At 31.5% G+C, this 16,708-nt stretch overlaps 1 protein-coding gene and 2 non-coding genes across 5 annotated transcripts; 1 reads left to right on the top strand and 2 right to left on the bottom strand.

Moving 5' to 3' along the window:
- Window positions 1-2,306: 2,306 nt before the first annotated feature.
- LOC112327749 (small nucleolar RNA R71) lies at window positions 2,307-2,413 on the top strand. The gene has a single exon (XR_002982171.1). It is a non-coding gene; the product is annotated as a small nucleolar RNA R71 (small nucleolar RNA).
- Window positions 2,414-5,682: 3,269 nt separating this feature from the next.
- LOC112327672 (small nucleolar RNA Z221/R21b) lies at window positions 5,683-5,771 on the bottom strand. The gene has a single exon (XR_002982096.1). It is a non-coding gene; the product is annotated as a small nucleolar RNA Z221/R21b (small nucleolar RNA).
- A 3,566-nt stretch (window positions 5,772-9,337) lies between these two features.
- Window positions 9,338-14,022, bottom strand: LOC7492450 (protein LAZ1 homolog 1). Of its 3 annotated transcripts, none has more exons than XM_002306644.4 (9): window positions 13,743-14,016; window positions 12,914-13,357; window positions 12,706-12,762; window positions 11,948-12,056; window positions 11,634-11,818; window positions 11,460-11,548; window positions 10,925-11,180; window positions 10,104-10,349; window positions 9,338-9,942 (listed from the first exon to the last, which is right to left on the bottom strand). In XM_002306644.4, the coding sequence occupies exons 2-9, from the start codon at window positions 13,127-13,129 to the stop codon at window positions 9,646-9,648; spliced, it is 1,455 nt and encodes a 484-aa protein (XP_002306680.1). In that variant the 5' UTR covers window positions 13,130-13,357; window positions 13,743-14,016; the 3' UTR covers window positions 9,338-9,645. The 3 variants fall into 3 exon arrangements, with proteins under 3 accessions (XP_002306680.1, XP_024456105.1, XP_024456107.1); XM_024600337.2 differs by having other exon boundaries at window positions 13,838-14,016; XM_024600339.2 differs by lacking the exon at window positions 10,104-10,349 and having other exon boundaries at window positions 13,743-14,022.
- Between the last annotated feature and the right edge of the window lie 2,686 nt (window positions 14,023-16,708).

Genomic DNA, 16,708 nt, shown 5'->3' with positions numbered 1-16,708 from the left:
TCCAAACTTGTAGAACGCACATTTTCCATACTAGATTTTTTAACTTTCAAATCTAGTATGTTGACTTTTCTTCTTTATATTTAATTAATCTTGCGAATGGTTAAATATTCTGCGATTTTCCCAGCAAATTACAAGTAGAGCTCTTGCAAGATGAGCATAATATGCTAATTAGACTAATTTCGAAGATGGTATCATACGCAAATGACGTTTTTGGCATCTGCGATTTGAAAGAAAAATGAAAAAACAAAAGAAAGTCGGGATTTTCTTGCTGCTGGTATCATAATTTCGAAGATGGTGCATGTTTTAACTTGTTAAAGTGTGCTGCCAAAAAAGCCTTGTTGAAGTGTACTAATTTTCTTGCTGCTGCTCACAATATAAATATCGGATTTTCTAATAATATGAGGTTAGTCATCGAGAATCTTAGACTTGAATGTTTTGGATGTGTCTTTAGTTGTCACAACTTATTTTTAACCTATAATTTTTCTATTTAATTTTATTTTTATGATGATAAAATAATAATAATTTAGAGTGTAAAATAAGAAGAAAGATAGAACATTCAAGTCTATATAGGACAATAAGCAAAATAAGCAATAATAATAAGTGGACAATATTTTTATTATTAAGATGATCATGGACTAATAATAATAAGTGGACAATAAGCAAAAGAGGAAAATAAAAATAATTAAGAGAATCAAGCAAAATTTTTATTATTAAGATGATCATGGACTAATAATAATAAGTGGACAATAAGCAAAAGAGGAAAATAAAAATAATTAAGAGAATCAAGCAAAATTATTAAAATAATGGAAAATAGATCTTGCTACACATTAAGAAGATGAAATTTAATTAACTAGGAATTCATAATCAAGAAAAAAACAATATAATTATCTAACATTAGTTTTTTCAATTTAGTTTCTCATGTTTTATCAAGGATTCCAGACAAATAAATAATAAACATTCAGATAAAAAAAAATAGAAGACATACATAGAAAATAAAGAGAAAAGACTCTTGTAAAGAAAAATCTAAACTAACAACAAAATGATATATAGTACTAACAAAAACACAAAAAAAAAATATAGCCTTCCAAAGTTGTAAGAAGATAGCCTAGAAAATTCAGCAATAGTAGCAACATTCCCAGCCTTCTATCTCCCATATTTGGTGGAGGTGGTTGACAATACCCATACCAACAAGAGGAGGGAGGATTCATGCACATGGCGGACATATTCACCCGCACACCTGCCTTGTTGGCATGTGAAACGAAACTTTGAAAGTAAACTTGTCGAATGAATCGTTCAATACACGCGCCAATATTATTTGTTTTTCCAACATTGTTTCTCCTTGTTCTACCTTCTTCGATCTAGTTCTAGAAGATTCTCACGATTCATAAAGGTCAATTTTGAACCCACAATGTATGATTTTCTTGTTTTTAGAACTATTTGTGGCATGTTTGTTTGGTTTTAATTCATGACTGTATAATTGAATATTGTCGTTATTTATTTTGTTTTAAGTAATTTGTGAGGCTTGAATTAGTTTTTTTTTTAGTTTTATTACATTTGTTTACATTAATTGAGTTGTATTGAACAATTTTTAATGTGTGAACGGATTTTATTTTTTTACATGTGAACATATTTATGGAATTGTGTTGAGACTTGTGTTAAATAACAATGTGTTCATTGTCTTTTATTCAAGAACTCAACCTAAGATTAAGCTACCTATTATTGTCTTCTATCTTTGGATGTTGACTATTGAGTAATAGAATTGGTGGGTACACATTCATGTTTCTTTGTATATTATTTTGGTATTTTTATTTGTTGTGACGTATTGATCGTCATGTATATCAAAAGCTTAACCCAATATTAGATGATCCATTCTCAACTACTATCATTGAAGGTTGATTGTTGAATATTTGAATTAGCAAATACACCTTCACTTTGGTTGAGCAAAAGGCTTTTCGACTTGGAATTGATACTTGAGTGATTTTCTACATAATGGTCACACATAATATTAGTTTGAATATAATTAAAATTCATCTTACCTAGATTTTTAGATAAAGTTGTCATTTATGCTACCAAAGTGGTAATATAAGCAAGTTCAAAAACTTCATTTGCCTTTCTTTGCATTACTCTCTCCATATATCATTGATAGTTATTTGATGCCAATTCTTCGAATATTTCATAAGCTACTTTATGAGTTTTACTCATTAAAGCTCTTGTAGTTGCTACATCTATCATGGATCTATTTATGGCTGGATCTATTTATGGCTCCCAAACCATTATAGAAAGTTTAGACTTTAAGCCATGTCAGAAGTTCATGATGATGACACTTTTGTAATAAATCTTTGTATCTCTCATATGCTTCATGCAAATATTCATTCTCAAATTGAGTAAACATAGTAATATCATTCCTTAGCTTTGTTGTCTTAGATAAAGGGAATAATTTCCCGAAACATCTTATGTTAACTCATCCCAAGTAGTAATGGCACTAGGTGGTAGAGAATTTAGCCAAACTTTTGTTTTTTTAAATGAAAAAAAAAAAAAACAAAAGTCTCAAATGAATAGCATCATTAGTCACTCCATTGTGCTTGAAGAAGTTGCAAGTCTCTAGAAAAATTATGATATGAACATTAGGATCCTCTTGCGACAGCCCCCTAAATCGAATAGTTTGTTGTATCATTTGAATTATCATCAGCTTAATCTCAAAATTATTAGCTTGTATAGTCAGTCTCCTTATGGTAGATGCAGCCCTATTAACCACAAGCATAGAGTAGTCCCTCAAAACCCTATCCACCTCTTCGTCCCTCTAATCTATCATAGTGATGGCAGATGTGGTGACTTTTTACTTCTTTTTTTTATTGATCTAACACAAAGTTCTCTCAATCTTAGGATAAAAAAATATAAGATCTAATGGCTTAGATCGGTGTATACACTTCTAAATCCTGAAATGAAAATGAAAGAAAAGCAAAACTAAGATCGAATCAAAAAATATAGGCTATAATTATTTAGATCAGTGTCTACCTTTCTTTTTAACCTGTGATATCTCTACACGAGTTTAAAAGCACATTAATCTAAAATATTTCATGACAAAAATCGCACAAATCACATTGGGGCATCTCTATCTTTCATTCAATTCGTGGCATACTTCATAAAAAGCAAATAACATACATAATTTCTTGATATCAACATGTAAAACAATTTACTCAAATAATGAACAATCATTCAAAAGCATTAGATAATATGATGCACACTCAACAATGATTGATAAAAACTTCAATAACATAAATAAAAAATTCACGAATGTCATCAAGAGGCTACATCGAAGCCTTATCAATAATATTAGTTCATAATCAGATTATTAAAAATCAAAATATCTATAGAATTCATGGTGATATATATATATATATATATATATATATATATATAATAATAATAATAATAAGATTCTTTGCTTAAATTGAATTTCTCAATCATTGACAAAGTTTGATTCAATATTATTCTTTCTCCCCTTACATCCAAGGCTTTTGATGATAGAAAACCCTTCTTCTATAAGCTATGGTCAAGTTATATTCCTATGTCTCCCTTTTATTTTGGTCAAAAATCTCCTTTTACTTGTTTCTTGATTTTTTTTAAAAAAAAAAAACTGACAGATTCTGACCTCCTAAAGTTTAGAGGTCTTCCTCTTAGATTTTTTTTTTTTTGAAACTATGATCATTTAATTTGGATATCTGTAGAGAAAGTCATGCCTAGTTTACCAAGATCTGCTTCTAAAGTTTATAGTAAAGAAATTTTTGTATTCTTACATGAAATTTTCCTTCTCATTCCTTTCTTTTCCAAAAAGTAAGCAATCAATCAGACCTTTTCAAGATAAATTTATTTATTTAATTGGCTTTTAAATAGGCTACATCAATATCATGAGTCTCAATTTAAATCTATAATTTAAAGATTGAATATCAAGATTTCACTTCAAAATGCATGATTATATGAATTTATTTCTTCCCCCATAAATAAACTAGCATAAAATTAAAAGTAAGAGTAGGTTAAGAAATCATAGAAAAATCAAGCATATCAATTTCCTTTACTTTTTATTCAAAAAACATGCTAGTAATGAAAAACAAATGTGTTTTTCAAACAAAATATTGCACGAGTAATAAAAAGAATAATTTATCTAGCAAAACATGTATTTTTTTTCTCTAGAATTTAATAGAAAAAACAAACCTCGTAACCATCACTTGGTTCAGTAATAGAGTACCCAAAAGATGATCCATAAACGAACAAGTTGAAGCTTTATTAGCATGAATCTTCAGAAAAACATCTGAGGCTTTTTTCTACCTTTAATTTGAATCTTGATCTTGTTAATTCGGATGTTTTATTGTTAATGGTTTCTTCCTAACTGAAATGTTAAAAATTGGGCAATATTATGTCTTTAATTGCAGATCTCCAAGAGGAAAAGGGATCAAGCCTCGTACTCATTCCTGAAAGATAATGGTGACTATGTCCTTACTCTCTGTAAATTTATAGACATCTTCAACTTCAAGGTACTTTATCAATGCCAGTGCTGTACCATACTTTAAATTAATGAAAACATGCAAATTTACTTGTTGATTTTACTCGTTTAGAGAGGTTGTCCAAGGTGACTATAAAAGGTCTTGCTAGCAAATTTTATGCGCAAGTACCAATAAACCTCAAGCTAATTTTATCATAAAATCAAACCTTCTATATAGTTTTATCCAGACCAGCTAATCCAGAAGTTTTCCATAAAAATATCATTTGAAGAAATGTGGAACATTGAAATGCATATAGCCATGGAATTGTAAATTCCATGTAATTAATACCTTGAAGAGCATGTAAGCAGTTCATGTAAGGAAACTCAAGGGATATCGGCATGCCATGGCTCCAAATATATAGCATAAGCAACTAGACACAAGAAAAAGATTGGCAAATCAGAAAATCATGTTTGTAATTAAATTCAATTCAGAAAATTGAAGTCTTTTAAAATTTTAAAAGAACAAAAAATCATATTCCATCTGTTATTAACTGGAAGCCGAGGCTCATTTTAAATAAAAAGTCATTTTCAGTTGAAAACAAAAATTTACTAAGAGTACATTTATATTTTTATTTTAAAAAAATTAAAAAAAATTACTTCAATATATTTTTAAATAAAAAATATTTTAAAAAACATATGAATTTACTCCTTCATCGAGATTGTTCTAGCTGGTTATAAAAGGTCTTGTTTGCAATTTTTCAAGGCAAATACCAGAAATCGAGAATCCTTTTATTGGAATTTTGGGAAAAGCATCTTGCAAGACAAAATCAACTTTGTAAAATTGAAAACTGAAAATAATAATTATTATATAGAAAATAATAAGCTATACTTAAATCTTGAGAAACTATATCAATAAGAATTACGAAACAACCTCGTTACAGGAGGGGAAAAAGAGGAGCAATACGAGTAAAACGATTAAAAAGGAACCATCAGAAACCGAAAGTTATCACCAGAAGCAACAGAAAGTTGCTGTGCGGTCCGCATCATGGTTTCGGGTCATCTGATTAAAGAGACCCGCATCACTTGGATCCTTAATTATCCTCCTATTTTAGGAATAATTATTACCACTGCATTTCCGTAAAAGATAAACCAATTATTGGAATCAAAATAAAACAATAATTAGATTATATGAGAAGAGAAGAGGGCTCAGAAACATATGGGTATGAGAGATTTATCAGCACAGATAATATCAGAGTGGTGCATGACTTTCTCAAAATCCTCATCACTGCCCCCCCTACGAATCTCCCTTTCTTTCTTTCAGAACAAAAATATCACAAGTTCAGTAAATACAGCATACCAAGTAAGAAATTACAGATACAGACGGAGTGAGAGAGAGATCTAGAAGAAGAGGAAAGGACTGCCTGTTATTAACAGAACTTACCAAAAAGTCTTTGCTAATGGTTGTATATATAGTGACGGCCAGTTAAACCCTAATCGAGCTCTCTCTGCTTTTAATGACATTATTACCCTCCATATCCTGTAGTATTTGTTATGTTCTTTTATTCTTGGGTCGTCGGTTCCCATGGCTCACGGGTTAAGATCTAGGTGGTGTTTGATATATTAGATATTATTAATCGGACTAATTTAACTTGATAGAACTAGATAAATAACTGTATTGTTCTATGTTCGGTGAGCTATGGATTAAATTGGATAATCTTTTTTTTTTTTGTATTTGGTAAACACTAGATGGGACTCAGTCGGTTCGAGATCTGGAACGGTTCGGGCTTAAAAAAATATAGAGTAAAGATTGATCTGACTTGACTCGATCAAAAACTCAAGTCAATCTGCGACTCCGTCAGCTCAAAATAAAACACAATTCAAAAATACATTGACTTTTTTATATATATTTTTTTGGTCAAAACAAGGTTACTTTAATTTTTTTTATTTGGTTAACCTAGGTTGACTCTCTCGACCTGTAACTCGAGTCTTATCTCAGGTCGTCTCCTGAATCAAGTTTTAAAATTATAATAATAACTATTTTTAATCTTACATTACTTTAAGTCAACTCGGGTTGATCATCCCGACCCATGACCTGGACCTTATCCCGGGTCAACCTCTTAGTTTAGTTTTAAAACTATGATAATAACCATTTTTATCCTTACATTGACTTAGGTCTATGGTCAACCTGACCCATGACCCAAGCCTGGACTCGGATCGACCCCTTAGTTGGGTTTTAAAATTATGGTAATAACGATTTTTATTCCTATGTTAACTGAGGTTAATGGCAACCTGGCCCGTAACCTAAGCCTGGCCCCAAATTGACTCCCAAGTCGGGTTTTAAAACTATAATAATTATCATTTTTATCTTTACGTTGATCCAAGTCAATGGTCAACCCGACCAGTGACCTAGACTTGACCCAAGGTAGACTTCCAAGTTGAGTTTTAAAACTATAATAATAACTAATTTTATCCTTACGTTGACTAGAGTCAATGATCAACCCAACCTGTGACTTGGGTTTGTCATGGGCTGAGTTTTTAAACTATAATAATAATTTTTGGGTTTCACAGTGAAAAAAAAAGAAAAGCAAATAATGATTTGGGTTTCTTGTTTTTAAAATTGGATTTTGTTGATTTAGCACCTAGATTTGGATTAGCATGGAAACATTGGGTTTTGTTGATTCTTATGCAAAGCTTCAACCAAATTTTGTTGGGCTTAGGTGGCTGGATTGGGCTTGGGTGGCTGGATTCTAGCAGTGAGGGTGGTGGCTAGAGTTTTTGTTTTTTAAACTTTATAGCAATTTCTTAATTTTAATAACGCAATAATTCTTTAGTCATTAATTAAAATATAATAGCAATCATGTAAATAATTCAAAAAACTTTATTGATTTTTTTTTTTTGCACTCGTTAGTGAGGATGTAAAGTGTTATCAACTTATAAACTATGGAGAAAAAGTGAAAAAATAATATTTTCAAGAAACTATAAGAGAGTCAAGGTAACTTTTCTTAATTATAATATTATAATATTTTCAAGAAATATCATCTCAAACTACATGATGCATGAGGAGTTTTTGGAGAATTAATTTGTTTCCTTAGTTATTTTTATTCCTATTAAGTTTAAGAAATATTTTCTTTTATGTTATTTTTATTCTTCCTATTTAGTTTAGAAATTTAATTTTTTTTCTTATTTAGTTTAGGTTTAGGACTAGGATAAATAAAGATGTTTAGTTTGTATTTCATCAGAATACTTTAAGAGAAAATATTTAGTAACAAAACTTTGAATTGGAGTTTTTGAGTGGTCTTATTCGATTGAATTACACGTTATTTGTGTTTACTATCTTTCTTGTGTTAATTTTGTCTATGTTAGTTGGCATCAGAGCTTTGTGTTAATTGGTATTAGAGCTCTCCATCAATTGGTATCAAAGTTCAACAATTCCCAATGGTTAGTTGTTGTGTATTTTTGAATAATCATGGCTGGAAAAGATGGTCGCGGAACAAGACGTACTCGTTTAGAAGAGGATGATAAGGTTCTTCCCTGGGAAAATGATGTTAAGAAATTGATGATAGAAGACATGCAATGATAAATTACAGAATTAACCTGATAACTGGCAGTGATAAAGTTACAGAGGCAAGTTGAAGAGTTATCTCGTTGATTGACAAAGATTAAGAAGAAAAAATTAGAGGAGAGTGATCACGAATCCATATCTAATTTTGAAAACTCATTTCAGAAATATAATTAGAGAAGGCAACTTCTTGACCAGGATAACTATCATAGAGATGTTGGTGATCCTATTTATAATGAGATCGTTGTAGATTGGTACTCTCCACTATTTTATGATGTTTATTTTGATTATGGTTATGTTAATGATGATAGCATAAATAATGACAATGGTGATATGATCAATAATATTTTTATTCATAAATTAAAAGTTGAGTGCGAAGATAACAAGGAAGGTGCTAAACAAAAAAAAAAGTTTATTTAGGCTATATTAATCATTTTGAATATAAATCTATTATTATAACAAAGATAGATTTGTTCAAGAGTTATATAGATACAACACATGTTATTGAAGCAAGTTTGAGGCTTGCAATTCATTACTCTAGAAATCAGTTGAAAAGAAATAATGTTGATTGATGTTTTTTATGCAAAATTTAATATGAAGGGGTTGAAGTTTATATTTAAAATTGTTATACACTTAAAGCATAGAAAAAAAAGAGATTAGAGAGTCTTCATTAAAAATCCATGTGATCAAGAACAATTTGAATATGAGGACAAGTTACTTTCAATCCGAGAAGACTGATGCAAGTGGATTTTTAGGATAAGTTATATATTTCCTTGGTTATTTTTATTTTTATTTAGTTTTGAAAAATATTTTTTTTATGGTATTTTTATTCTTCCAATTTAGTCCTTGTGTAAATAAGAATGTTTAGTTTGTAAATTATTTGAAAAAAATATTTAATAATAAAATTTTAAATTAGAGTTTTTATATAGCAATCCTATTCGATAAAATTTTATTTTATTCTTTTTGTCCTATATATATATATATATATATCTATATAAGTTAGTATCATAGCTTTGTAATACTACGTAAAGCCCAACCATCAGGAAACTGAGTAGATGTTTTTCACATAAAGCTAGTTGGCTAAAATTATTGATGCCTCCTCGTTCTAGTGTTGGCACTAAGAAAATCTGCTTCTGTTTTGGATTTTAACAATTCATGTGAACTTGGCTGAGCAAAAGGTCGAAGAGTAGAATCTCATTGTGTGATTCCAAACATATAATTGTTGAACTAGTGAATAGCCATCATCATACGCAGTAATTTACTATTTTTATCAATATGTTTGGGTTTTCACACTGAGATTTTCAAAAATCCAAAGCTTTGCGCGTTTTAGGGGCTCCGCAACAATAACTTTAACGAGTTTCTATCAATGGTAGTAGTTTCTGTAGAATGGTCTTTGTACATTTCAGAGTTAGAAAATCACGAGGTTTGGCCCAAGTTATTTCCCCGAGAAATAAAGCATCATCAAAATATTGCCTTATTTCTGGAAAAATGGGCCGCCAGTAAATTTTTTATTTTGACATACCAAGAACAATGATGCAGTCAAAAAAGCCCTCGTGAACTCAGAATGCCATTTGAATTTTTACTCCGTGATGTATAGCTTCTAATATTATCTCCCTGCTCTCGTTCTAAATGCGGAGCCTTTGGGTTGATGCGGCGGTCTCTTTCCATTAGACAAACCACTATCACTGACACTCCCTTCAAGAAGGTTGTCGTGTGCTTCAGAAAATTCCCCCGTCCATGTATTCAGGGGAACAAGATAATTGTCATCCTTAGAGCTCCTCCTTCGTTCCTCGTGGCGTTTCACATTTTCAGAAATCTCATGGAAGGTTTTATTAATCTTTGCAATTCCCCTTTCAACCGGTTCCACAACATGAGAAACTGTATACTTCATGTCGTCAACAATCTGAGAGAAAAGATGTAAAGAGTCAGCAACATAGGAAGATAGAATGAAAGTACAGCAAGGAATTCAGTGGCGGTGACAAGAAAAGGCGTTAAAGGTTAATGATTGCGCTGTATAACAAAAGAAATGATTCAAATCATTACAGAAAAAGCAAATTATCTCACAATTTCACCGCTACCAAGGACCACATCACGAACACTCTGGGGGAAATTCAACCGCTTTTCTCTCTCATCATGCCGACCTTGACGTACCCTAGTTGACCTCTCACAATCCTGAACCTCTTTTGAATCTGGAGGTGTTCCTAAAGAGGCATAGTCGGTCATAACAGCCACATTACGAACACATCTCTCTCCTCGCTTGTAAGGTACAGCAGGGAAGACATAAAGATGCACAATAGCTGCAATACCCATCTGTATCACAAATTTGATATCAGAAAACAAGAACCATCCCCTTGAACTTGAAGAAACTGAGAGGAACAATTACTATGAGTGAAGACAGCATTGTGTTAAGAATTAATACATCACTACTTTGTCCTCCCACATAAAGGTTGTTAGGGTACTCGGCGTCATATAGTGTAACACCAGACTCTGATGAGGTACTTCATTCATTCAGATCCACATATAAGCAAAGAATAGCTTTCATCAATGAATTAGGATTTCTCATTCCACCTACAGAATTACTCGCATAGAGAGAGTGCCCCTAAAAGACACTTATCACTTGTAGTTGTGGAGCCGTGTCATATTGATCAGCACAACAAACTTCTCAATCCTTGCATGCAGTTTAACATGGTTCTACGGTAGGGGACACCACAATGAATTCAAAAGGACTGGTACTAAATTAATATCTACTTTAATGTCACTTCCTAATCAAGTTTCATGCTTATCAATTTCACTAATAAACCAAATTAGCTATATAAGTGAATGCATCCACACAAATAAATAAGTTATCTATCTGTTATCAATAAATGGTAATAAATCAATCACACCTCTATGCAGATAATGTAGTCTTGTATTCGTGTTTTTAGCTCCTGGGCTAAAGTCCCTTTAAAGGCTCCCATGGAGTTTAGAAATGCGACCACAACACCTTGCCACCATGTGAGGAAAACAATTGACTTGAATGTCAGAAACTTGGCCAGCGGTTTGATTGGGGCCAACTTGTCCTTAATCACAGAATAGAACTGTACAAGGCAATATAGGGCCCAGGTCTGACTGAAATTTAGAATAACTGCCAAGTATGGATACCTGCAAAAAAAAAAAAAACATTCTCACTCGGATCACAAGTAGATCAAGAAAATGAACTGTGTTAGTTTTTCTAATAAATATCATGTTACATATAAGTAGCTAGACACAATGAACAGAAAATTACCAAGTAAACATGATTTTATTAGTATTGAAAGAACTGTTTATGTCCGCTCCATGTAGGTACACGGCATTTGTGGTTAGATAAAAGATAAAACAAAACATTATTAATGCAAGCTTGAAGATGCTAAAAATGCTGGTACAATGAAGAAAATCTCTTACCCATATCTCCATTCAAATTTCCCTTCTCCATAAACCCCGAAAGCTTGAAGAATCATTGCTAAAAGTGCACAGATCAACTTCAGTATCATCTGCACAGTAAATGTTTCAGTGAGTGCCTCGAGGTTGCAATAGTCATTCTAGGGGAAAGTTTTAAGTATAAAATCAAGTACATACATATTGAACAACGCCAATCTTCACAGCATGATAGAAATCAGCACCAAGATTCCAGTCCCTCAGAAAGCAATTTAAAGGAAAAGGATGCTCTACAACTCCATAAGCATATGACTCCTCCAAAAGAGGAGAGCTGGAGGTGATTAAGGTCTGACTTTCCATGAATTGAATCGTATTCTCTTCCCCGCCTTAAAGCAGCAAAATCTTATCAAAATAAACTAAGGGAATGCAAATATATATATATATATATATATATATATATATATATATGCTATCAAGGATATTGCGGAATATAGTAAAATCCCAAATTGCAATACCTAAGCAGGCTATCAGATATCTCTCAAAGCAATACAAGGCAAAAGCTTCATAACAGTCCCGGATTGCTTCACAGTTGAATGCAGCACTGGAATCCAACAAAGATAAGAACTGCCCAAGAAAACATTATAGGTAAAAAGTTCATGGATCGTCCACACCTAAAACAAAAATTAACAAATTTTCACAACATGGGTGCTTCATTTTTTAGTAACTGCTATCAAACAGATGCCAAGTCAAGGTGCTAATCTTTTGCAGCAAACCAGTGCTAGTCAACTCAAGCTCATAGGATTTGACCTTTCAAAATGGAAAAAATGGTAAGTACAACTCAAAGAGATCAAGTAAAGCAGCATTAAGCAGCCCCAATGTTTAATTAGAATGAAATAATGATGTTACTAGTTTATGCTAAAATGGTGTCTGCCCTTTTAGGGAATGTGTAAGTGTGGTGATATAGTATCCTTCCCAGGATGATAAGGTACATCGACTCTATGGGTTGAATTTCGGATAGAGTGCAGACAAAGCAGAGTTTAGCATACTTAACTTGTCCAATAGATTTTAGGATATGCTAGAAAAGTAGGCTAACACTTCCTAAACTTTTGTCCAGTTATCTCCCCGATACTACAAGGATTAACAGCAGAGGAGCAACTTCCAAATTAGAAGTTTTTCAATAAATAAATAGTCAGTGCAAATACATTACTTTCAAGCATTCAAGTTAACATCTGTAAATTGAAGAAGAAGACAATGGTAGGTTCTTCTTTCATACCGATTCTAGAGAATAAACAGGAACCATGAGGATGAGTCCAATGAGAAACTTTTGCTCCTGAAATTAAATAATCAAACTCTTACTATCAATTTTACTGGCCTGGACAAATTAACAAGGGAACAATCAACTGTCAAGAGCATGATGAAAGCACAAAGTTAATAATAACAACAACAACCACAACAACTTGTGAAAAAATATGAGAACAAACCTCTGGCTGATTATATGCAGCTAAGTGCTCAAAAATAAGGTACATTGAGAGGATAAGAGCAAGAAGCACAAATATGCCCGCACTGAAGATAGGCCAGCTGACATTTACAACAGACTCAGCTCCCAGATATAATGCCCAAACTTTCCCTGATTGGCTTGTGGACTTGACCAGCTCGAAAAGAAAAAACAAACAGCAAAAAGTCCCTCGCCATTCCATCGAGCAGGACCATATAACATGCTATTTAACAAGTCCGTGTATGATTGAAGGCTTTATGACACCTAAGCACCCGCAGCTAAATGCTCTCTAACCATCAACTGTAATACATCTACCACTTTGCAGACATTTTAGAACTAGAAGGACAAAAACCCACACTTGTTTATCACAACGCCTTGCGACTGTTGATCGCAACCCAAACAGCATATACCATCGTATCAGAAAGAAGCCCTGCGACCACGACAAGCCACAAAAATCACCAAGAATTATCACACCAAATATCAGTCCAATAGTTAAGACTCGATTAAAATGCACCAGAGACCCCATTATCTATATCCAAGAGGTTCTCGTGAGATTTATCAAGTGCTATGAATTGAGTTCATTGAATTATCTTCTTAATTAGCCTATAAAACCATTATATTATACTAATTACTTTTGATTAAAAAAACTCAAATATAAAGAAAAGGGAAAAGAAAAACATAATGTTTAAGAAAACTAAACAGGAACTAGGTTTCTAATTTGAATCACACAAAACAAATTGAAGCCTCAATATCATAACAGAATCGAGAAAACCGAAACCCTAGAATACACACACATTAATAAAAACAAAACCTACGTTGGCAGACACAAAAATCAAGAACGAAATCCCAAGTTCCGTCAGATAAGAGAGAAAGTTCAGTTCGCGTGTGATTAAGAATTAGGGTTCCAAACCTAATAGTGGAGATTTTCCCGGGAAAATGGATAGAATTTTCGTGAGAAAATATTTTTTTTTCTTTCTATGGGATTTTGTGTTGTTGTGTCAATGAGTAAACTGATTTTTCCCTAGGCGGTTAGGAACTTCTGTTTCCTTCTGGGATTCAAAGAGTCTACTGTTACCGTATCGTACACGTTTTCATATCACAGGCAAGATCTGAACCGTTATTTTAAGATTAGATTTGGATCCCCTCATCAACGGTTTTAGATTAGGTTTTGTCTTTTACGCCGCTGTTTGTCGGGAAATAATTTTTTTGTTAAAAGTGATTTAAAAAAATATATATATATATATATTTATGAAAAGTTAATTAATTTCTTATATATTTACTAATGTCATTTGCAAAATAATTTTAGTTATTTTTTTATATAATAAAAAATAAATTGAAAAATCACTTATTAATTTTTTTATTTTTTTAAGTTATCCAGCATATATAAAATATTAAATGTAACTATTTGATCACTTACAAAAAAATATATATAAAAAGTTTAATAATAAAAAAAAGTTATTATATCATATATTATGTTGCATGTATGTGACATCGCGATGATCATTCTCCTGAAGTGAGATCTTTGTGGTGATAGGTGAAAAGAACAATGAATTCTTATTTTTTATCAGTAAAAAAAGATGGAGTCGTCACCTTATATTTGATCACTGGAAATTCTAATTGGTATCAAAGTCTAGATAAGCGGATTGGTAGACAGATTGTGTATAGGAAAGACATATCACCCCTAGTACACTTAACTAAAGTTGTATTGTTTGTTTGTCTGATATAAAATAAAGTATGTCATGTTTTCTAACCGTTGGTCTGTCTAATGTTTAAAAAAAATCATCCTCGGTAAGAAGATTCTTATCTTATCAACTTAAAACCTAATTGTTCTAATGTCAAAATATATTTTTGCATTTTTCTTTTAATATCAGGAATTGTCCTATATATAAGTTGGTAATCCTTCATATTCAAACAAATAAAAAAAAATTGTATTTTTTAAAATGTTGACCAAGTTCTCATGGATTTCATAAACTAGTTATTAAATCCAAAAATACATGCAAAGATAAAACTATTTTTCTTGAGTTTTTGTATTTAAAGATGCTAAATCATACCTTGTATTTTTTTTATGCAACTTTTTTTTTTAGAGACTTGACTATATGCAATTTAAAATAAAATTGTATTTTTGAAAGAAAAATTTTTTTGTTTTTTTTTTGTGAAAGGAAATTGATTTACTTAATACCGAAAAAGCATCTCGCATATATGTTACAATTCTAAATATTAAATAAGAGTGGATAAAAATTGTAGGGAACGCAAAATTAACGGCAAGATGATTTTCCAAAAAAAATTGAAAAATTATTTAATTTAGACTAACGCCATGTTTGACAACAAAAAAAAAATTTTAAATCAAACTATTTTATTCAGGATATTATCTCAAGACAAATTATTGTGACCAAACAAAACCAAAAATCCACTCACATCTTGTTAATTTCACGAAATTCGTTTAAAATGCATACTAATTTAAATAAAATAATAGCAACCTAAACATGATTCTTGTATCAACATTTAATGTCCAAAAAGAAATCACAACCTATAAAAAAACTCATAATTAAACACAAATAATATAGTTATTTCAAAATCCAAACACACATCAAACCAAATTAATAGTGTCCAAACAGTCCAAGTATTATACAAAATAATAAGCATTTGGTCTTAAAATTTCACAATTTTAGCAATTTGTCAACAAAATGATTTAAGGTTATATATTGACCTTCCAAAGATGTGGAATTAATTGGAGAGACAATTGTAACCAAAGAAACAGTGTTGGAAGATTTTAGAAAGCGAAGGAACAGTGGTGGCACGTGTATCCACACACCCCCACCACTGGTGGCATGTGAGTTCACGAGCCATCGCTGGTGAAGATAAAAAATGGGTGGATCTGGACCGACTTTTACTATTCTTCCTCCTTGTGTCGACGATGTCACCAATAAAGACCTGAAAATCAGAAGATACACACAACAAGTTTCTGTTTCCTTTTTTTTCTCATTGGAAGATCTTTTTTGTAGCCCTTTTCTCGCCTTATTAATGGTGTTTGCTACAGTCAATGGCTAGTATAGAGTTATGTTGGCCAACAGTTGAGGTTGAGAGGGGCAGTGGTCATTGGTCGGGAACTGTGGTGGAGGCTATATAGTTGATGGATGGCGTTGGCAGGAGGGGCTGACTTCGGCCAAAAATAAGAAAAAGGTTGTCGCTACTGAGTCGTCTAGAGCTACAGCCGTTAGGAGATGGGCGTTGTTCGTCTTGAAGAGCAGCATTGATTGGAGAAGGTAGTGGGGGAGGCTTTGTTTTTAGTGTTTAGATAATACTGAAAATAATTTGTTTTTAAGGTATTCTAATTTTATAATATGATTTATATGATTTAAAATGTATAATTATTATATAATATAACATGTTTTTGTATTCGAATGTATTTTATAGCAACATTATCTGCATTTAAGTATTATATACATTAAAATATTAAATTAATACATTTTTTTATTGTATATTAACATATTCTAATATATTATTTCCTATATTAATATATTAATAATTTATTATTTCTAATAATATTATATTTTAAAGTATTTTATTAATATATTATTGATAATATATATAAGAATATTAAAGTATTGTACTACTTTAGTTTTTGGTCCTTCATGAAAAGTGTTTTCTAATATTTTAAACTGAAAAACTTTTTTCTCCATCTAATGCTTATGTTTTTCTTTTGACTGGAATGTGATTTTTTTAAAACTAGTTTTCTATAATGTAGCCAAACATGAGAAAGCTAAGAAAATGTTTTTCATGG

This window comes from Populus trichocarpa, chromosome 5 (genome assembly GCF_000002775.5).
Source record: "Populus trichocarpa isolate Nisqually-1 chromosome 5, P.trichocarpa_v4.1, whole genome shotgun sequence".
Taxonomy (NCBI): domain Eukaryota; kingdom Viridiplantae; phylum Streptophyta; class Magnoliopsida; order Malpighiales; family Salicaceae; genus Populus; species Populus trichocarpa.
This window is presented reverse-complemented; position numbering and strand designations above follow the sequence as displayed.